At 27.6% G+C, this 23,891-nt stretch overlaps 1 protein-coding gene across 2 annotated transcripts; it reads right to left on the bottom strand.

The window, feature by feature from the left end:
* Positions 1-327: 327 nt before the first annotated feature.
* On the bottom strand, positions 328-23,855 carry LOC107443880 (Adenosine kinase 2). Of its 2 annotated transcripts, none has more exons than XM_043044057.2 (11): positions 23,514-23,693; positions 17,702-17,776; positions 15,802-15,855; positions 15,526-15,604; positions 14,918-15,093; positions 14,628-14,733; positions 13,178-13,348; positions 9,100-9,135; positions 8,587-8,701; positions 7,260-7,346; positions 328-782 (listed from the first exon to the last, which is right to left on the bottom strand). In XM_043044057.2, exons 1-11 carry the CDS (start codon positions 23,531-23,533, stop codon positions 637-639), a joined length of 1,065 nt encoding a protein of 354 aa, XP_042899991.1. In that variant the 5' UTR covers positions 23,534-23,693; the 3' UTR covers positions 328-636. The 2 variants fall into 2 exon arrangements, with proteins under 2 accessions (XP_042899991.1, XP_042899992.1); XM_043044058.2 differs by lacking the exon at positions 328-782 and adding an exon at positions 4,696-4,960 and having other exon boundaries at positions 23,514-23,855.
* Between the last annotated feature and the right edge of the window lie 36 nt (positions 23,856-23,891).

Raw genomic sequence — 23,891 nt, 5'->3', positions numbered from 1 at the left:
AATGCAAATATTTCTGTACCCAATAAATATAATGGCTAACTTTTTTTATTCAATTGAATCGTGTAATAATTTATCACTCAAAGTAATAATTTATTATAAAATGTGCATAAAAAATATTTTTAATCTTTCTTTAAGCTGATTCATTTTAAGAAGGATTAAAAATAATTAATTTAAATAACAGACATTTAAAAGCTAGGAAATGTGTAATAACTATAATGGCATGATAGAGGTATGAGGTAACAAAAGAGATGTTTTACATCAATCAGAACATGTTTTACATCAATCATAAACTCTATATTAACTTGAAATAATGACAGTACAGCACCCTCCATTCACTGTGTGGCACTCTTTATTATTTTTTTTCACCCTTAATAAAAGTTTTAAACCTTTTACTACCACTTATATATGTAGGCAAAATAATTCAATCTAAATTTATATTTGATTACAAATAAAATTTTTTTCTTAGATAAAAAAAATATTATAATTGTATAGGATATATGTGTTTAAGCAAACAAAAATAATTTTTCAGACAATTTTAAATTTACACAAAAATACCTATTTTTATATATTTCACTAACTAAATGTAAATCACAAGAAAACATTGACGCAACTCGTGAGTAGAAGATATACTTCCTTTTATAATGGAACATAAATTGGTTCTTTGAATAAAGACCTGTCGGGCAATGCACATCCTCGTGTTTTTAAAAACACATTAAAAGCATGAATTCCAGTTTTAATACAAACTTCTATGGTATTACCCAAAGCATACTGAACTAAAAATCCTAAAATAAATAATTAGAATTAAATTCCATAATGTATAAAAATGTATAGTATTTTGATTCCTTTGCTAAAGTTTATTTCAAATTCTATATGCTTTTGTTACTATTTCACAGAACATAGCAGAGGGGGGGATTTGCTGCTGATGGCCATGCTGTAAAATGTCAATTAAAAAGTAGAAAAAAAAAAAGTACATACATATCGATTAATAAATTCGACAAGATTTTATTAAATGTTGTTGTGCGAGCCGCGATGGCTCAGGGGATAGAGCGTTCGAACCAGATTCGAATTCCGCATCCGGCTTGCATCGACCACAGTGCTGACGTGAAATATCCTCAGTGGTAGACGGATCATGGGTTAGAGTCCCCTTGTCGTCAGGCTAACCGAGGGAGGTTCTCGTGGTCTTCCTCTCGTCTCCATGTGACGCAAATGCGGGTTAGCTCCATCAAAAAGTCCTCCACGAACGCAACATTTCTCCCAATACTCGATCCAGGAGTTCCCTTGTCTTCTGGGTTGGATTCAAAATTACAAGGCTACAGAGTTGAACATTAGTAGTCGTAAACCCATAAAATTGGGTCGGCTGTTCAAGGACGGTTATAAAAAAAAAGTTAAATTGTGTTGTGCATTCAAAGTTTTGATTTGTACTTGTATTATTGTCCAAAAGCAAGATCTAAATATTTGAACATACATTTTATCCAGAGATGGCAAATTTCTTTCAGAGTTGAAACTCCGACCCCAGAAGAAATAGATTTCCTTCAATCCAAGAGAAAAAAACTTTTTTTTTTCAAAAGAAATGTCAATTATAAAAAACTTTGTAACAAGTTATAATTGCAATCTATCTAGTTTAAATAATATTTAATTCAAATTGACTTAATACATAATTTTCAAATTAGTGAAAACTAAAAAACCATAATGTGGAATAAAAATAATTTTAATGATTTTCTTAAAAATTACAACTGTAGTTTTAGTATTTCATGTAGTGAAGTAAATAAAACTTCATTTATTAAGAACGGTTTATATAAGAGTCAAATTTTATTAATAGAAATAAATTAACAAATCACATAAAAAACGTATGCACTAGTGCCAATTTGTAAAATTTATTTAAATTTGAACTATTTTGATGATACACATATTTCTAAGCAATTCTAGGGGTCACTTTTAGTTATTTTGGGTTTTTCGCAGTTTCTAGACGAATTTCCAACCCTGCTTTTAGCCATGCAAATGACAACACAGCATGGATACTGATGGCTAGCTGACACTTAGAAATCAGTTATTTCATTTCTACCTGCATGTCTTTTCGTTATTACACACTTTTATGTAGATACACATTATAAAACAAGTCATTAATAGCCAAAAATTGAATGGGAGAGGTTTCTGTTGCTTGTTGGGAGAATGAGTATTTCAAATTAGTTGAAATAAATTAGTCGGTCCCATTTTCTTTGAAAAAGCAATCGTCAATTCATTAAACAATAACAGGGTGTGTAGTCAAATTATTCAACAAAAAATAAGCACCTTTTCAGCACTTTTCAAGCACTCAAAAAATATTTTTAAGCACTTTAAAAAATATCATAAATAGGTAAGGTTGGAAAGTTTTTGAAAATTGAAGGTTTTGTCTTGTTTGAACTGTCATGACGGAAAAAAAACTTTTGGCATAGTTTTTGACAATTGTCGAAAATCATTAAATTTTGAATCACGTAAAACGAATGGCATTTACGTTTTCATACGCTACAGACAGAAAATACGCTGAAGTAGATTGATTGGGTTTGAATTAATTGTGAAAATGTTGAATGGAACAATGTGAACAGTGTCTTTTTGCATAATTCGTAACGAAATTCAACATGGTAAAGAAAAAATCTCATTTTGACAAAAAAGAAGTAAATTAAGCACTTTTTAAAATCACCTTTAAGGGCTTTTAAAAAACGAAAATAAGCACCTTTAAGCACTTTTTAGAAACGCTACGCACCCTTAATAATATACCTTACCTGAGAATTTTATTCTTTTCTGTTGAAAGTTAAACAAATAATTTTTTAACACAAGTAAAGAACAAAGGAATTGCATAAGAGAAGACAAGGTTTGCTTAATACACTGCTTTAATAAGAAAGGAAATAAGAGTCAGAGAAATGAATCTTTCCATTTTGATCCATTAAAAAAAAAGAAAAAGGTTAAGAGCTGTTACATAACATGTAAGCAAAATGAATAAAGAAAAAAAATTTTTTTTTTTCATTCTAAAATATTTTAAACTTATTATTTTAAAAAAAATTTTTTTTTTTGACAAGTTCTTTAAACTGTACTAACTTTAATAGAAAAAAATATTGTTAGATACAATCGGTTCTGATTCGATTAACAAATAACCTAATAATGTTCACAAGGCCTTTTGAGGTAAATTATTTTTCGTAACGAAAATCAGAATTTTATTCCCCCCCCCAAATTCTTACAAAACGACGCTTTAAATAAGTAATTCTAAGTGAGAGTTACCAATTCAAAGATGCCATTCAATTTTCATTTTTAAAACTTCGTATCCTTTTAAGACTGCTTAGTTTTGGTTTGAAAAGTATAGTAAGAGTTACATAGTTTACCCCTATCATAGTTTATCTGATTTAAAATTTTTATCAAATTATAGAAATAACGTTTATAACTCTTAGTAACGTATTTTTTTCCTGAAAAAGGACACACAACACTTTATTATGTTATTTAATGAGAAAGCAATGTATGAGGAAATTTCATTACGACTTCTTTTAGGGACTCAACATTTGCAGGGTTATTGCCCAAGAATTGCAAGATATTTTTAATCTTTCTTTAAGCTGATTCATTTTAAGAAGGATTAAAAATAATTAATTTAAATAACAGACATTTAAAAGCTAGGAAATGTGTAATAACTATAATGGCATGATAGAGGTATGAGGTAACAAAAGAGATGTTTTACATCAATCAGAACATGTTTTACATCAATCATAAACTCTATATTAACTTGAAATAATGACAGTACAGCACCCTCCATTCACTGTGTGGCACTCTTTATTATTTTTTTTTCACCCTTAATAAAAGTTTTAAACCTTTTACTACCACTTATATATGTAGGCAAAATAATTCAATCTAAATTTATATTTGATTACAAATAAAATTTTTTTCTTAGATAAAAAAAATATTATAATTGTATAGGATATATGTGTTTAAGCAAACAAAAATAATTTTTCAGACAATTTTAAATTNTGTAAAGCTGTGTCCAGTCTATATATGCTAAGAAAAGAATGAATCCAAAATTGTTAAACATTTGGAATTAATTTTCCACAGTTAATAAATAATTTATTTAATTATTATAGCAAATTAAAGGCTAATAGCGGGGTTAAGAATGTTGGTGCTTAATAGTGTTGTACCTACTAAAGTAATTTTTTCATGTTAACTTAGTTACTGAAAAATCATAACAATCAATATGTCATATTTATTTTCATAATAAGCATTCTGTAAAGCTGTGTCCAGTCAATGTATGCTAAGAAAATAATTAATCCAAATTTGTAAGACATTAGGAATTAATTTTCCGCACAGTTAATAAATAATCTATTTTATGAAAAACAACTAAAAATTTTTTATAGTACTCAAAAAATTAACAAAGGAATTTAAGAAAAAAAATAAAGGCAAGGGTAAGCAAAAAAAAAAAAAAAATAAATAAATAAAAATAAAATAAATAATTATATTAAAATTTTATCTCAATAGAATTGGGAATTAACTATGTTAATGCAATAAAAAATGCTGCGATATTTTAATTGGTTATTTTTTAAATTTGATGCATCAAGCTCTTTACAATTAAGAAACAAAATTGATTGCGTATCACAGGGGTTGGTGCGGACCCTTAATAAAACTTAAAAGGAATGTAGGATTTTTTTGTGTTGCAACATAAGAATGATTGACAAATTTAATAAAAAGTCTTCAAAAGTCTATATTTTATTAAAATAATCTAGATTGTACAAAACTGGTAGAGGGTTCCATACATATATATTTAATCTCTAATGGAATTAATCTCAGTTTAGCATGGAATATGATTTAACCCAATTAAATAATCACAATTTAAAATTTGGCTTATCAGGCATTGTACATCCAGATAGTTTTATACATTCAGTAGCAGCATATATTCCACATTTTATGCAAACATCTAAGGCATTACCCAGAACATATTGTGCTAAAAAGCCTATAATAAATAAAATAATAAAGATGTATTTACATAAATCAATTATTTCATTAATTTTTATCAATTATTTTCATTAATTAGAATCGAAAACAGGAAACACGTGTCAATTAAATTCATAATATGCATTTGAGGAAAAAAAAAAACTTTTTTTTTAAAAACAATTATTATTATTATTTTTCTTTTACAATAGGCCAGTTCCATAACATGGAGCTTTTGAAGTTTGCTCTAAATTGTTCTCACGATACTGTTCGAAAACAAAGTAAAAAATTTAAATGGTTTTCATCTTAAGAGAAAAGTGGAGTTATTTTGTTACAAATAAAAATTCCTATAAAAAATATATCAAGTATTTGATTGGTGCAATTCAAATAGAACGATCAAACCATGTTCAGTTCATGAATTGTATTTTATTATTCTTTAAGAGTTTACATTTTTACTGTGATTTAATTTTCTGATAAAAACATTATAAAATACTGATAAAAGAATTATAATTAAATATAGAATAACAACATCACCTTATTATGAATTGAATCAATCAAAAGATATAACAGTCAAAAGATCAACAACCAAGATTAAAAATTAACGATCAACTTCACAAAATTAAAATGGGCTCCAAAAGTTCCATGTCGAGGAAGAGACCCGATAAAAAGGTATCAAATTTACTGTTACCATCACCAATAATAGTTAACATAACAGAATTTGCAAAAAATTAACATTATTTTGTAATAAATGAATGTCAGCAACAAAGTTTTAATTAACACAGTTGCAGGAAGAGTCAGCTCCTTCTGAGTGGCAACAATAATGAAATGATCACATTAAACATCTTAAGTAGTATGTTACACTGTAATGGACAAACAAATGAAGTTCAAAAATCAGATAGTAAAGTGACGGTATAAGTTACTTTCGTTAAATTTTATGATTTTGTAGAATGATTTAATTGTGCTGCATGGTCTCCTGGACTTGGTTTAGTTTTTCTAAGCCAGGGGGCAATAAGCAACAACATAACTTACTTTCATTCCTTTTTTTTTTTAAAAAAAAAGGTAACAGATAATAAAATGAAATGCTTTGGCAAATTTTTTCAAATTTATTAAAATATATCTAGGATTTGCAAACTTTTGTTTTCATTTAAACAACCAATCAAAATAAAGATGATTGAAATAGGGGCTTACCATTTGAAATAATCATTTTATAACTTATAAATTTGATGTTTGAATTTAGAAAACACAATTAGTAAATGCCAATCATCAGAGTCAAATAATTAATTTTCATTTATTTATAGAGAAACATGCAGGCTTTAGAAACATACTGCGCTAATTTTTGATACATACTATGAGTCAGTTTTAAGAATGTAACAGTAAGTTAACAGTTAAATTTTTTGTGTAACTCTTTTTACATGAAGGTTAAATATCGAATTCTGTTTTAACCATTCTGTGCATTACTTCTTTCAGTAAGTTAAATTCTATAAGTATGAAATTTGAGCACACTAAAAATGCCAGACAGTCTTGGAGCATGTACAAGCATTTACTTAAACAAGAAAGATATTTCAGCATCTGGAAAGTGAGAAAGTGATCTAAAAAGAAGAGTTAGAACAGAGACAGCAAGCAAGGGGTGAGAGATTCCTTACATTAATCTAAAAAACTGAAAGTAGGATTCTCAGTTTATTTGACAAAACATGTAACTTAACAAAAATTAATAAATAAAACAAATCTCCGATAAATCACATTAAAAAATCAAACATGCTAGCACTTGCACTTAAACTGTAATAATTGATGAATTTAGAGATAACTTCAATTCGTTTTAACACAATTTGAAAAGTGCACAATAGAAATTTTTCGACATTCTTAGGAATATAACAAAAAATCAGAAAATGATAAAAAAATGAGAAAAAACAATAAAAAAACACAAAAAATTGTGAATTCCAGAAGTGTTCACTATTCGAGATTATTAGGGTACAAAAATATAGAAATGTATTGCATTAAAATTAAGATGGATGAGGTTATTTTTTTGTTTTAAAATTATTAACAGTTTTTTGTCTTGCTATACTGACAGGAAATGTAATTCCTATGCAACAGGAAAGTAATTCCTATTATCAGCTTTAATTCTCTTAACTTTAACACTTCGTAAATAAAAAAATAAATAAAAAAAATATATTGCTGAGTATCTTACTGAATTGAATATCAAAGTGAAAACTAGGTTTGCTATATAAAAAAGTACCCAGATTACAAATCAAATTTAATTTTGAAATAACAAATAAGAGTTAAAATTTTTAAACAGTTATAAAAGTTATCTGTGCGTCACTTACCACCAACAAAAGCATCCCCAGCTCCATTAGTGTCAACAATTTCTTCTGGTATAATGTTAATCACTGGGTATTCTGTAGTAACTTTATCTGAAATCATACACAGAAACATTTTATATTAATTTAACAATAAATTTTTGAATTAGGATACATTCTCATCAGAAAACTAATTTTGTTATTTCCCATAGATAATAGTTTTTATTTTTATACAGGGTATATCTACAGGGTTTTTTCTTACTTACAGGAAAAAAAAAATTCCTGACTTTTCCAGGTATATCTGGAAAATTTCACTGAAAATCCAAACCATATTTTATCTATACCATGCTGTTTTTCACCAGACAACTTTGATTTTTTACTTGTTATGTCAATTATTACATTTTGTGAGCAAAGAAATATAATTGAATAACGATAGAAGAATGGAAGTTTCACTAAAATGTGATAAGTTCACAACAAATAATTGTAATGATGTTAGAACTATTTAACTTGAATCTTAATGACTGACTACTGTTACTGACAATGTTAACTGGTTATGAATGTTTACTCGCAATAAGACTGGTTACTTTCCAGATATGATGTAGGAGTTATCCAGGTTTTCTCTTTAAAAAATTGCCATTTCCCCCTGATTATTCCCTGTTTGTTAGAGGCAAAATAAAATTCCCAGACAGTTCCAAGTTTTATCAGTTTTCCCTGGTCCGTGTGAGTATATATACATATGAAATTGAATGAGGATGGAAACATTGAAATATTTCATTAAAATGTGGCATTTTCACAACAAATAACTGTAATAGACTTTAGAATTATTTAACTCATATCTCAATAACTGATTACTGTTACTGACAATTCTAAGATTGATTATTTTCCAGGTATGATGTAAGAATTTTACAGGTTTTTTTTTAAAAGAAAAGAATCTTTCTCTGCTGTAAAGAGTCAAAATAAAATTCCCTGATAATTACACGCTTTCTGAGTTTTTCCTGACCAGGGAGAGCAAAAGGCACTTTCAAAAATGCAGCAAATTTTTGATACCGAGTCTTTAAGAAGATTTAAAATTTCCAAAGACAAAAATGAAAAAAACTTATTCTTCAGCTGAAATTGATCTATGTTCAAAACGGTACCAAAAGTAAAAAAAAAATTTTTTTTTCCAAAAAAATTTAACAGTGTTTACAAAATAGCTGTAATTTCAAAAAATGCATAAACATATTTAATGATAATTCAGTTCTCAACTATAAATAGCAAAAAGAAAGTAAATTGATAGATCAAACATAATTACACTCAATTCGTTTAGTAAAGATTCAATTAATGTTTAGTAAAGATTAAAATATATGTATCATACCTTGTGCACAAATTACAGGTTCATGCCCTTGAGTGATTATAACTATTCTTTGTCTTGCAGTGTTTTTCTTTGGCAATTCACTTATTTTCAGAGCTATTTCCGCAATGTTCTCAGTCTAAATAAAAATACAAATTAATAAAATTCTATGTTCAAAATTTTATCCAAATTACTTGTTTTAAACCAACTATAATTTGAACAGCTTTCAATTGTTTTTGAGTTTTTAAAAATTCTGAAAATTTTTCTAAAAGAATTTTCCATTTTTTTCAATTTTTTTTTTTTAATGGAAAAGATATTTTATGATTGTAATGAAAACTAAATATTCTTTACAATTCTGTACCCAATTTGAGAGAAAAAAAATTTGGGTGTAACATGTTGTCAAAAAAGAAAATACTTTACTTTGCAATTAAAAAAACATAAATAAAATTTAAAAAAATCTCATAAAAATTAAAGTAAATTTAACAAAAAAAAAAAAAAAAAAANAAAAAAAAAAAAAATATGATCAAAAATACTTACGCCCAAATTTTGCTCCCTAGAAAATGTTACAGCTTCCTATAAATAAAAATAAAATTATAAGAGAGGAAAAAATGATTAAAATTAGAAAATACTGCATAATCACATGATTAAAATTTTGAAAGTCGAAAAGTTTTTGCTTTGGATGTTAAAAAAGATAATTAAAATATGCAGCTGCAGACAATTTTTTTTATAGTTAAATTGGTTTTTCTCAACCCAGCTTTTGCATATTTAATACTTAAATAGCATACTAACATAACAGAGTATACCACAAAGCAAAACAACCAATTTAGATCTAATGCTTCATCTCATACTTTTATATCCTTTAAACAGTCAGGATTGCCCAAATTTCTTTTATTAGATTCAGTATACATCTTCACAAAATTTAATTGATGTTAAAAAATGAACATACGGATATTTAAAGTGGTTTAGAGAAAATTGGGTTGTTAAAAGCTTTAGAGAAAATAAGGGAGTCAAACTAGATGTCATTAACTACTTGATACTTAAATATAAAGAAAAAAAAAAACTCTTTCCCAATGGCCTGTTTTTGGCTAAGAAGGCTAAGGTTTCACCTATTAAAAAAAAAGATACTAAATTTTACAAAAGCAGTAAGATATGATTTTAGGAAAATGAAACAAATATGTTTTCGACCTACTAAGTAATAAATATACAATAATTAAACAAAATTGCAAGTTCATAACTGATAATTTGCTCTGAATTAAATACTTTTACGTAATATAAATGAAATTAAAATATCTGAGTTATTTAAAAACGTAAAAAAAGTTAATAAATAAATTAGTTATTTTAAAGTCAGTATTTTCATTGAACTTGAGTTGCAAAGAAATTTAACATGAAAATAAAAGTTAAAGAAGTAAATGAAGCATTTAATATTGTAAATTTAAACTCTAACATTAGATTGATTGAATGTAGGGCTTAGTGGCACAAAGAACTCGAAGATTAGATTTTGATTTAAAGAAACATACATAATGATTGAAAGAAAAAATTTAATTTGGAGCAATTGATAAGTTTTTTTTAATATTTATTTTCAGTTAAGTTATATTAAGAAAAATAGACAAAAAAAAAATATAAATAAATAAATAAAAGTCCTTGAAAAAAAGTTTTCCAAAATAAACATATTTTATAAAATGTCAAAACATTTATCTTGACATTTTTAATTTATATTAAAAACTTATTACTGAAACTTAAGCTATTTTTTGTGTGTGTGAAAAATCCAATAATTCAAATTCCAAAACAATAATTCATAGGTCTGTCTGGATTTAATGTTTTTGGGACGAAATAAACCTTTAATTATAAAAAAAGAGAATTATGCAGATCTGAAAACCACAATATATACACCCTCTTTAAAATTCACTGGAAACTTATGTAACAAAAATCATTATTTGGCTAAATATAAAATATATCACAAGAGAGGAAAATGGCTATACTGCTCTAAACGCAACTGTTATTACATACTCAACGCAATCAAAAGGAGCTAAAAACTAATTCCAGTGTTAGAATTAAGAGAAAAATCAAACAAAAAAGAAAAAAATAATTAAAGTTACTCGGGTTTGTAGGACACGTGCATCAGAAAAAGAAAAAAACAAACAAAACCCTACGACATACAAAAATACTTCAATAAATGAAGTATGAAATAACAAAAACATGAAATTACAATATTTTACATTTAACGCTTCCTCTTTTCCCAAAACAATAATTTTGTTTTAAACACTTGTTTTTATATCTCACACAATTATAATTTAGTAAATATGTCCAACAAAATTAAACAGTATTTTTCATACAAATTTTCATTAAAAGTGTTAGGTATTAGACAAAATTTTTATTCAATTTCATACTTATTTTAAAAAACACTCTTTCGTTATTATTCATATAGTTTTAAAATCAATATAATATCTTACCTTATTGCGAAGTCACTTATTGAGTTAAGAAGATAAATAGAAGAATCATTTTTATCTCAAATTCTATTCCTGCATCAGTTTCTTGGCACATAAGAAAAATTATCAATCATATTTTACTGATCTTTAAAAAAACCCCACTAGTCATCTCGCCTAGGATTTTGTTTGAACACTTTTATAAAATCGAAAGTATTTATTAAAATTGTGAGTAGCTCATGGACTAATGACCGAAAGTCTTCCATGATTCAACAGAAAATGCTCAGTAAATTTCAAAAATAGATTGATTCCAATAATATGTGAGGAGTGGGAGGTTAAATTATTGATGAATTGGCATAAGATAAGCGTAAATTCATTTTTTGGGGGAGGGTGTGCGAATAATGCATAAAATGAAGCTCATGCTTAATTTGTGTCAAAAGACTTAGAAAGATAAAATTTCTGATAGTGAAATTTATCAAGACATCCCAAGGTTGATTAGAACACACACTGACTTCCAATTTTATAATATAAAACTAATAAAAGTCTTTTTACTTTATTAAAACTCAAATTACATTTAAATGCGAGTTTTTTATTACTGATTGAATAGAAAATTAACAAATTAAATTATAAGGGGTTTATGAACAATGAGTATAAATTTGTATGTGTACTTAACCTAATTATGCATCTGATATTGCTATCTAAATAAATTACACATTGTTTCTTATGCATTATTTTATGCTGAATCGAATGAGACTACACACAAGTCAATGGGACAAATAGTTTGATAGTTGCATTTGGGTAAAAAGTGTTATTTTTGTCACGGTTTATACTTTTTACTTTGCTATCTAGGGACTGTCTAAGCAAGTGAAGTTATTCTTTGATGAAATTTCTTTACAGAATTGAATAGAGTTAAATTCCAATTGATATAAATAGTTTTTAAGTTGCACGATTTTCTTCATAATAAGTGCCCATCAGAAATAATATATTTTATAAATAAAAAAATAAAAAAAATCATTTCAACTTTTGAAATATTAGTCCTTATGATTTGCATTTTTGGTCTCATTTGATTAAAATAAAAAGAAAATACATAGAAAACAATACCTCGCTTGCCTGTACAATGTAAGATGTACAAATAAGTGAAAGTACAAAATAGCACTTTTTGCACATAAAGTGCTTATAACCTCTAAACTATTAGTCCGATCGTCCTGGGATTGATCTCATACAATTTAGCGTGAAAAATAACATGAGAAAACTAACATTACATGTTCAGATAGTTCCTGGATGCAAATTGCTTACACAACTACGAGTCAAAAGAAGTAACGTTTATACATAAAAACTCTAGCTACTTTTGAATTATTTGTTCTATTAACTCAAGTACAGTCAAGAACACATAGGTCTCACTTGTTTAAATAGCGATATCAGATAAATTTTAGACATGAAATCTTTTTAACTTCTAAACTATTAAGTCTGAGTGTCTCAGAATTGGAAACATGAGAAAATGTTCCTAATTTTCCTGTCAAGAAGAAATTCATTTCACCCCTACAAAACACCACCATTTCTTTCAAAAACAGGAGGAAGCATACAGAAGAAAATAAGGGAGTTTTTAAGCATCATTTATAATATAATAATAAAACTTTCCATAAAAAAATTTTTTAGGTACTAATTTTTCCGATGAAAAAATTTAACTTTACTGGACTATGAAAAGATATGGTATAAGAAAATTGCATTCTTAGTATTTTCTATAACAGGTTGAAAATATAATTTAGTTTTAAATTTATAAATACATTACATTTATTAATACATAAGTTTGAAATATTTAAATGCAACCAATGTATATTTAAAATACCTATAAAGTGTAAGTGTTAGACCCCAATTTTAAATTTAACCTCACATCAATTGGTCAATTTCAAATTTTTGAACACCCCCATTTAAAAGTTACTGGAGTGCTTGACTCGTGTATTAGCATATATAGTAAAAAGATATTAGTTAATGAATGGTTAAAAACACTGACTGTTTACAAATTATTTTCTGTTTAAAATGAAACATTGTCAGAAAAATTTAATAACAATTGTGATAAGTAGACAAATATGACAACGTATGAAGCAAATGAAATAAAATTATATAAAATTAGCATAATCAAATTAGGTATTAAAAATAATGAACTATAAAGAAATTAAGCTTTAGAAACATACCTGTTCATTACCAAATAGTATATCTACATAAGGCATTGCTTCCATCATAGGTTCTTTGAAAAATTGACTCAGAAAAGGTGCACTTAAATTCATAATTAATGGTTTGTCAAATTGGGAAGCATGCTCTGCAACGTGCATTATTGAAGGAGGACTTACAGTCAAGAAGAAACTCTAAAATAAGAATAACATTTTTATTAAAAGTTCAAAAAGTATATAAAAACACAAAAATTGAAAAAAAGTATTAAAGCAAAAAATTAAATTGTAAAAGATAAATATTGTAATTTCAGAAAAGGAATGAGTAGCTGAGAAATTTTAACACAATTATACCCAGCAGCTTAACATTTAGAGAGTTAAAATAGAAATCAAAATGAGAATTAAATCTAAACAAATTTTTTTTTATCTAAGATAAAAAGTAAATGTTTTATCTCTATATTAAAAAGTAGTAAGGACCTCCACCGCTGTTTTGGGTGTTCAATTTAAGATTTGACAATTAGTTCAAGAACTTTTGTTTATCAAGTTCTTGAACTAATTGACAAATCTTAAATAATTTTTCAATAATAATAATTGTCAAATCTAATTGTATAGTTGGGAAAAAAATACCACATTTGGTCTTCCGCTGATATGCAACTGCAGAGTTAAACGTTTATGTGCTGGAAGAGGCATCTTTATTCGTGAACTTAAGGAAAAAGTTGCTTCAAATTCCCAATTTTTTAAATTATTGCAAATTTAAGTGCTTTTTTGCAATTTTTAGCTTTTAATATCGACTATTAATGCATTGTTGTAGAAAATTCTTTTTTCTTTCACAAGATCTTTATTTCCTTGTTTTATAAGCACACAGTGGAGTAGGTGTTAATCAAAAATAGAAAAAGAGAGATATTAGATGTTGCCAGACATAAATATTAAAAAAGAAAGACAAAAACTATTTGTTGCTTAAATTGTTAAAAGTTGCATCAAAGAACAAAATTACTTTTAATTTATTTCTTCTTATTGAGTTAATTTTTTTTCTCCAAATACAAATGATTGCTTTCAAATCTAAGCAATAGTTTAATTTGTTACAATTAACATAGTAACAAAATATTTTTACATAAAGCGAAATAATTGCAAATTTTTTGTGTTTTTTTTGTAAAATATTGATCTTTGTATTGATTTTGGAAAATATTGATCTTTTTAAAAATTGTGATTAAATATTGATTATTTTATTAGGAGATAGGGCCTTCTAGATTAAAAAAAAAGAATAACAAAGAATAAACTCTTTAGTACAATTTATAACAATGGTAAAAAAGGAAGCAAAAATATAATGTGATAATGTGAAATCAGACTAACCAATTTTGAACACTATTATTTAAACTTAAAATAAGTGACAGATATTAGTAAATATTTAAGAATTGTGTCATAGAATAAACATTATACTAACAAGGCCCATTATGAATATTATTAATGCATTGCTTACAGTTATATAAAAGAACTTGGCTTTTTCAATCAATGCTTGGTTTTCCGGCCTCTCAAGATGTTCCTTGCTAAAACAATTAGCTGCTGATAGATTTGCACATAAAGACCTAAAAAACACATTTGCAAAATAGTTAGCCTCACATGCCGTCAGAAACAAAAACTGGTAAAAAAAAAAGACAAAAGATTTGAAACTGGGAGAACCTCGAGAATAGAATCCTCCAGGGTTGTATTCTCGAGTATTAGCTTATTCCGGAATAGCGTTCATAACATGAATAGTTTAGCCATGTATACCTGTTATGCCCTTGATCAGTTATGACAACTGCACAGGTTCCTGTAGGTAATGTATCATGGTATTGGTAGGATACTAACACCCCAGCTTCCTTTGCTTTAGATTCTAGAATTTTTCCAAATTCATCTTTTCCAATACATCCCATGAATGCAAACACATTAGGTTGTTGCAAAATCCACTAAAAATATTATTGGATGATTTTTCAAATACAATATGGAATTTTACGAATATTTTTGAATTTTACAAATGAAGTTTACAGATACAAATGAACATTGATAATGCAGTAAAACAACACTATCACAAATGAAAATATTTGGAACAGTTGTTTAGAAGCATATTAATTAATATTAATATTTTATATTAGTTATTCTATAATCTTTAACTTTCTGCATGATCTGAGGGTAGAACCCTGAACCTGTGGCATGGAAGCACTAAAACTCAGTCACTATGCTTCATATGATTCTCTACTACATAAAAATAATTGGAAAGGCTTAGCAAAATGGACTGCACATAACAAAAAGTGAAAATTTATTTTGCACTTTAAAAATACATTCAAAATTTTAAAAAGTAAAGCATGTAAGTAAATAAGAAAAAAAAGAAAGACTAATACTTGAGCAACTCTCATAGTATTTTGGCAAGCTCCACCAGCCGTGTAATCAATATTGTAGTTTTCAACCATTTCTTTGTACCTGAAAAAATATTATATAAAAATGTATTTTAGTACTTCATAAGAAAGTAAGTTAGCAGGAATTTATACATATTAATGATTTTCAAACAGAGTATTGAATTACAAATTTTTTATTTTTTGAAAATCAATTAAGACTTAGAAAATATAAAGACAAGTTTCACAGTTACTTAATAATTTAATAATAAAAATTTAACTTACATTGGAACATGTTTTTCTTCAGCCAAAATAGCATCATTTGGTTTTAGACCATACCTAATAAGGAAAAATAAATTAACAAATATTATGTTTGCATTATAAGAGCTAGAGGCAAAATAAAACTTGAAACTGTAATAGCTTTACTAAAAGCAGATATGTCTGATTGCACTAAGAATGTTTTAGTGAAATTCAGCAAGCCTTGGGGAAATTTTAGGTCCAAAAAAAAAATGAATGAATGGAGAATTATTTTTGCAGAAAAGAAAACTTAAAATTTTCTGTTAGGTTAAACATAATAAAAATAACCTTATAAGTTAATTTGTTCATTTATTGGTTTGAATTCCTTAAGTCTCTGACCTTAAATTTAGTTTTATAAATTATTACTATTTCTATATATCGATACAATATATAATTCTTTGAAGTCAATGAAAAAACTAGTTGCATGCAAGTGAAGGGGAGACTGGACTGTTAAATGTTTGATAAAATGCAAGTACAAACAAAATTATTGAATTGGCTTGATTTGCAAATGTGTGTAAATGTGATGTCAATATTAAAAATGCATGTAAATGTTAGTTTTCTGTACTTGTTTTTTGTCTTACCACGAAAATAGCAATTACAACTCTTGTTTGATCCCTGGTGGCAAAAAACCAAAAAATTTTTTTCCCTACAAAAATCAAATTCCTATTAATCTAAATAGCAATTCCAATAAATTGTGCAGAGTTTCAGTTTAGCAGTTATCATGTGACACCCCTACATCAATATATAATGCGGAGCACTGACTAATTTTTGATTGAATTGATAGAATATTTATGTACTAGCAATCAGTCTTGATTATTTGAAGGCCTAACTATAAATATGGTTATTGATTAGCGCAGCAAAATCTTCAAATTATGAAATTAATCACAAAAATGTACTTGTTATAAATAAACATATTTTTTTCAATAGGTTCATATTTTTGACCATCAAAATGGAAAGGGAAGCTGAAATCTAAAAATATGGGCTTAACAGTTAAGGGAGAAGACTCAATCAAAATTTTGCACAGTTATAAAATTTGTTTATCCAATAATAAATCCATGTAAAAAAATTATTTCATATTTATCAACGGTAAAAACATTTTCAATTGTGAGATATAAAATTTTTCACACTATTTTAATTCACAGATTTTTTTTATGAAAAAAAAATCCTAAATGTGAAGAGGATCAATCAAATAGTTATTCAAAAATAAAATTTAAAAAATATGACTTCTTTGAGATGGGGAGGCAGGAAATTAATATTAAATAAGCACCTAAACTTTTGACTCCTTTCCTGCCAAAACTATAAGGCCCATATTTCTCAGACTACAACTAGTATATTTTTGGGTTTTAAATTCATATCTATCAATAATAATAAAAAAAAGACTTTTTCAGAAAATACATTTTTGCATTTGATTTTATAACATCAAGTCATTTGCATTACTTAGCACATTTAAATTTTAGCCCCTGAACAGTTCAGATTTAATTCTAAAACATGAAAATCTGATCGTAGATCAAAAGTTATTCAGACTAAAATTTTTTGTGTGCAATGTATACTATCACAACCATTATCAACTACTCCAGGTTGATTCTTTCATGTCTCATTGATTAAAAAAAAATCTCAATAAATCAAAACTTTGAGCTATCTAAGATTATTTAAAAATTTATCTTTCCAGACTTGCATTGCACCAAATTTAAAGCTACAAAAGGTTCTGTTTATTATATTTAGCCAAAGCAAATCTTGCAATATTTAATAAGTTTTTGTGACATTTGCAAGCAAAATACTAGCTACTAACTTTTACATATACTATTAGTAAATAACTTACAGTACATAATTATATGGTAGGTTTCAATCATTCTAAAAACCAAAATGTAGTAAAAAATTATCAACTTACTTTTCTAAGAAGCTGTGATCAGTATTGGCTGAAATGTCCAATAATGGATTACCAAGTCCCAACAGCATACCATTGCTATAAAAAAAATATCATTTAAGGACAATCATAATGTAAGAAACAAAAAGTCACATAAAGAAAAAAAAATATTCACATAAAACTACTATTAATACTAGGGGAGAGGGGGGTACATTTCAACATGGGGCACCTTACAACAACTAGAATCTCTGCCTTCTAATATTGCTTAATGATTAGCCAATATGCCAGATAATAAGCTTTAACTATGCATAACTGTTGACATTTAGTTTTAAGCACTTTTTTTTACCACTGTTGTGTTACTCAGTGGAACATGTTTTAACATTCCAAAAGTAAAAGGACAGTTTTGATTTTAAAACTAATTTAAAACTACCAGTAATCTTCTAATAAGGTCAGTGATATTTATTCATCTGCTAGTTTATTTAATTCTGCTTCTAACTATATTATTTATTAGTCAAAAGTCTTTTTCTTAAGTGGTTGATAATACTTTAACCAAAATGTCTGTACCAGGGGCAGATTTCAACAGAGCTTAGGGGGCACATTTCAACAGTGTTGAAAGGTGCCCCGGGTTTATTATTTTTTTGTTAAGTAATCTTGCAGAAGTCATTAGTCTGCAAAAAGCCCATTAATTACGGTTGTTACATTTAAAACACGCAACTTTTTCTGTAGGGCATTATTCTAAACTTTTTGAAAAACACGTGAATGTGTTCAAAGAAGCATGTTTGTAAAAAAATATTCAATTATATGAAATTTTTTTAAAAGCTTAAAATCAAAATTCAGTTAGTTGCATTGTTGTTGAAAATAGAATTTATTAACAAGAAATTCATTAAAAGAGTCACTAAAATAATTCTTTTAAAATTTTATAAAAATATTCAAGAAAATTTGATTTAGAATGAAAATAATTTAATTTTAAGAAAATTGAAAAGTTTACGGTGTAACATTATATTAAATAAAATGCTCAATACCGTTATTTTACCTTCTTACAGTTTATTAAAATAGTGCGAACATATAAAAAAAAAAGCTCACTAAACCAGAAGTTAGTGAAGAAAACATTGAAAAAGCAATGGAAGCTGTCAGAAATGGTGCATCTTTAAGAGCAGCAGCAGACTTATTCGGAATGGACTTTTCAATTTTACTTTATAGATAAAAAAAAAAAGAAAGTAAAATAATTGCTTTTTTGGTGACACCAAAAAATATATACAACTAACACTAAATGCTACAGTTCTAAATACACAAGCCAACAAGGTTTTGACGTCCAGCAATGAACCCTGCTTTGTGAATACATAATTACGTGTTCAATTCTCAATTATGGTCTAACTTACAGATAAGTTCGACAACTTGCCTATGATTACGCAAAGCGTTTCAACTCCAAAATTCCAAGTAGCTGGAACAAAAATTAAACGTCTCGAATTGACTGGGTTTTATAAAGCGTCACCCACAGCTTACTTTAAGAAAACTGGAAAACACCAGCTTCACAAGAGCTATAGTTTNAACCAGAAGTTAGTGAAGAAAACATTGAAAAAGCAATGGAAGCTGTCAGAAATGGTGCATCTTTAAGAGCAGCAGCAGACTTATTTGGAATGGACTTTTCAATTTTACTTTATAGATAAAAAAAAAAAGAAAGTAAAATAATTGCTTTTTTGGTGACACCAAAATATATATACAACTAACACTAAATGCTACAGTTCTAAATACACAAGCCAACAAGTTTTTGACGTCCAGCAATGAACCCTGCTTTGTGAATACATAATTACATGTTCAATTCTCAATTATGGTCTAACTTACAGATAAGTTTGACAACTTGCCTACGATTACGCAAAGCGTTTCAACTCCAAAATTCCAAGTAGCTGGAACAAAAATTAAAGGTCTGGAATTGACTGGGTTTTATAAAGCGTCACCCACAGCTTACTTTAAGAAAACCGGAAAACACCAGCTTCACAAGAGCTACAGTTTTTAATAAAGAAAATGCTGAAGAATTTTTCAACAATTATTAGAGAGCTCTTATTTCTGGTCATTTTAAAGTTGATCAAATATATAACTTGGGTGAACCTGGAGTTTTTACAGTTGTTCAAGCTCCGAATGTTGTTGCCAAGCTAGGAGCTCGTCAGGTGAGGCAGGTAGTTTCTGGAGAGTGAGGAAGCATGATTACCATGTGCATGATAATCAATGCTTTATTTTCCAGAAAAAGAGGATATTAGAAGTATAGAAAGAAATGAAATTAAAATGAAACTGCCTCAATCAAGTTTAAGAAGTGGAACAGCTCGTGCTGTATTTATCATGAGCTTTGAACTTTGAGCTCCGTGAACTTTGATTTCATTAAAGACAAAATAATGCAGAAAAACCTAAATCAATTCAATATGTTCATTCATTCATTATTATTTTATGAATAAAGTTAATTTTCCAAAATGTATGATCTTGCTACGTTCTCTTCGTTTGTTGAAATATGCCCCACCACCCATTGAAAACTGCCCTCCAGGAGGGGTAGATTTCAACAAAATTCATGGTTCACTAAATATGTAAAATAAGGTAGTTTGTCTTTGGCTTAGACCTTTGGAAAAAATTGAGAGGTTGCCTCAAATATCAATTTAGTAAATAAAAATTAGAACTTAGATTTTGAAAGCAATAAAACTTTGAAAATAATTCTTAAGCAAAAACTGTTGAAAGGTACCCCCCTCTCTCCTATAAGTTAAAGGTTAAATTTGCAAAAGTACAGGATTTTGTGGTTTTCTTTAGCTCCCAATTAAGTATTTTCAGTTTTATTGTTATACTAGAAAATTAAAGAAAAGCCCATATAAGTGATTTTAATGTCACGCCAGAAAAATGTTGCTAAGAGACCATAGAAAATTTAGATATAGTAGAAACATTGAAGCAATATGTAAAATCTTGAACTTTTTGAATATATTGTCTGTATAATCTTTAACTTTCTGCAAGGTGCTGTAATTTTAATAATAATAAATATGTAGTACTTATGCGGCAAGCAATGGATCAGAACAGAAGGCTTATTTGGAAGCCTAATAATTATTCCTACATCATATTTGTTTAACTGTTTACATTTTTACTTTATATACCGCATTGAATAGCTGAAATAATTCAGAGTTTACGGCTTTCGATATTCATTTTTGTAGCCTTGTAATCTTGAACCCAGCCCAAAAGACAGGGGAATTCTTGAATTAAACATTGGTACAAACTAGACTTTGTGGAAGACTCTTTGATGGAAATAATCCGCATTTGCATTACCTAAAGAGGAAAGCGAAAAAAATCTTACACAGTTAGTACGATGGCAAGGAGACTAATTAGCTAGCCACCTACAACTGAGGATATTTTACGTCATCATTGTCACTGCCAGCCAGGAGCAGAATTTGTATTAACCAGCAGCTGTCGTGCTTCGAAACTGGATAGCTTCATTGGGAGGCAAGTGTTCTATTCTCGAAACCCCTGCATTTTACTGTTTACATTTATGAAATTTGATTGTTATTAAAATTTAGCCTCTTTACTCACTGCACCATTCTACACTGAATAATTTCGCAACCTGGCGTATAATGGCCAGCAATAGTAAATTAATTAGTAATAAATGCAGAATAAATATATAAAAGGAATAATAAACTGGAACTGAAAAACAAGAAGCTAGTTTGTGATAAACTGGAAAATCGGAATTACAACATTGGCACTCACATTGCAAAATTTGGATATAAAACATTGGATTATCATATTAGATTTGGTAAATTGTATTGGATTTGCAAGGTAGGGCAATTTGACACTTTTATTGTTAATATAATGAAAATGAATAAATTAAATTGAAAACAAAGTAGTATTAGAAGCATTGTAATGAAATTAATTTTAAAAAACCACTCGTTAGATTAAGCCAAAACCATTATATCAATTTCAAAACTGCTTGAACTGTTCAAAACAAAAGAGGAATTTCTTAAAAAACAAGAGCGAGGACCTCACTATTGATGACAAAATATTCAAAACAGAAATAAAGTATCAGAAGAATGTGAGGTAAATATTTGAGTAGCTAAAATTTGGTTAAAAAATAAAATTAAAGATAAATTTTTATTTTAATATTTCTACTAATATTGGTTGTGTAAAATGTTTTATTATAATTTTTACTTTTTTGTATGGATGTTATTTGAATACTGTTTTATCAGAATGTTTGGTTTGTGAACTGAAGAGTTCAGGTGGGAATTGTTAGGAATTCCTACCATAGAGGGCACTATAATCAATCTTAATTGTAAATATGTATCACATGTGTGGCAGACAAGGAATTGGTATGGAATGCTTTTTAAGAAGCCAAACAATCATCACGTCATCATATTCGTTCACATTTATTAAATTTGCTTGCTATTAAGATTTGGTCTTTTCACTGATTGCAACATTCTACACTGAATTCATAAAACATAATAAAAGTAATATAAGTTGTTGTAGTTAGATGTTCTGTAACAGCCTTGTATTTTTAGTTCCTAACTTTAATGAACTTTTTCTCAGCAATTACAGAATAGATTTCTTAAAGATTTAACCATGTTTTTCTTGCTTTGTTGCACATCTCAACAGTTGTTTTTTTCTTTAAAGGTTCGACTGCTAAAATTTTTTGTTGAACCACTGACTAGCAGCTATTTAATACTTTTTTATATTCAATTTACTTTAAAAAGAATTGAAAGGAATTTCTTTCCTTCTTGTTGATTTTTATTCCATTGTTATTTTTTATCTTTAGCATTGTCTTGTTGTTGTTTCTAATGCTACTTGCCAATATCAGCAAGCCTACTTCGTGAAACAAGGCGAATTTAAGGCAGTTTGTGCGTTTCTTGTTTTTCAGTAGTGCCATCTTTTTATGGCCAAGAATACAACTTTAGCCACACATGCGACGTTTATAGGGTGGACCCATTCATGCATCTACAGAACATAATATTGACCTGAACCAAAGAAGGATCAATCTACTATTCAGTACCCCCACTGCTATATTTTGTCATTGGAAGATGGAGGACTTTGTGACAGAATAAATGTGCAACCAGTCACCATTACTAAACAGGGAGTCACTATTAATAAATTACTGAGTTAAATTAAATAATTATTGTAATAGAAATTAAATGTAAATAAATAAAAGTTAAGAAAATCACTATTATAAATAAAATGGTGAAGCAGCTATTCTAAGCAAAGAGAAAAATCAAAAGTATTTAAAAATAAATATGAAATCTACAGATAAATAGTAGGGCTTAAAACGTGTAAGTTAGAGAGCTTTTCTCTGATTTTATCAAATTTCTATGAATGGTGACAAATGTTATTAATTTTTCAGTTGTGCCTTACTATTACGGAAAAATTGTATTGCAAAACACTTATAGTTTGCTTCCAGAATAAGTTTTTTTTCTTCTAAACATTATGAAGACTAATTTTTTTTGTTGAAAATATTGAAGCGGTATTTCGAACTCAAATTAATTCATTTCACCGTTTTCGATGATTTAAAAAAAATTCCATAATTTTTCCTTGTTGTGTGGCCACTCCTAAAAGGATGCTTTTTCAAAATTTTGATAAAAAAAAAAAAATAAAACAAGAGAAACAGTTACTGAATGTGTATTGATAACATTGGGGGGAAAAAAAAAACTGTTTTAATATTAGTAACAAGACGTAAGCGCATAACGTTTTAATTCAGAAATTTTATGATACGGATTAACGAAGATGAAGAAATGATGACTTAAATTAAAAGTCATTAGAGTTAAAAAGCAATAAAGAAGGTGTGAGTTATAGAAATTTTAAATTAGAGCCGTCAAAATAACACAGAACTAACCTCAATTTTGGTTCACCCATTTCAAAGAATATATTAGAAAATAAATTGGAAATATAATGATACACTAGATAAGCACTCAGACAAGCAATTATAAATCTTTTCTAATCAGTGCACTTCAATCTAGTTGATCTGCGCGGACAAATGAAAGAGCTGCTTCCAAAAGATTTCGATGGTTTGTTTATATTTTTTACCACTGCCAGATTCAATCAATGTTCCAAAATCTTTTTCCAAATGTTTAGAATCGAAAGATAGAAACGAAATTAAGCATTAAATACTTCAAAATAGAAAGATATATTTATGAAAACCTATAAAATACCAGAATTTACATTGTAGCTTAATTTCAAAGAATGCATTTTTGAAAATTGTTCGATGAAAATC

The sequence above is a fragment of the Parasteatoda tepidariorum genome, chromosome 7, assembly GCF_043381705.1.
Source record: "Parasteatoda tepidariorum isolate YZ-2023 chromosome 7, CAS_Ptep_4.0, whole genome shotgun sequence".
Classification (NCBI taxonomy): Eukaryota; Metazoa; Arthropoda; class Arachnida; order Araneae; family Theridiidae; genus Parasteatoda; species Parasteatoda tepidariorum.
Note: the sequence above shows the minus strand (reverse complement) of the source record. Positions and strands in the feature narration are given on the sequence as shown.

Coding starts and splice junctions, on each gene's coding strand:
- LOC107443880 (XM_043044057.2), bottom strand. CDS start 23,533: ATGGGTGAACCAAAATTGAG. Junction 15,856..17,701: donor GATCACAGCTTCTTAGAAAA/GTAAGTTGATAA, acceptor TTTCCTTATTAG/GTATGGTCTAAAACCAAATG. Junction 8,702..9,099: donor CTAGGGAGCAAAATTTGGGC/GTAAGTATTTTT, acceptor ATTTTTATTTAG/ACTGAGAACATTGCGGAAAT.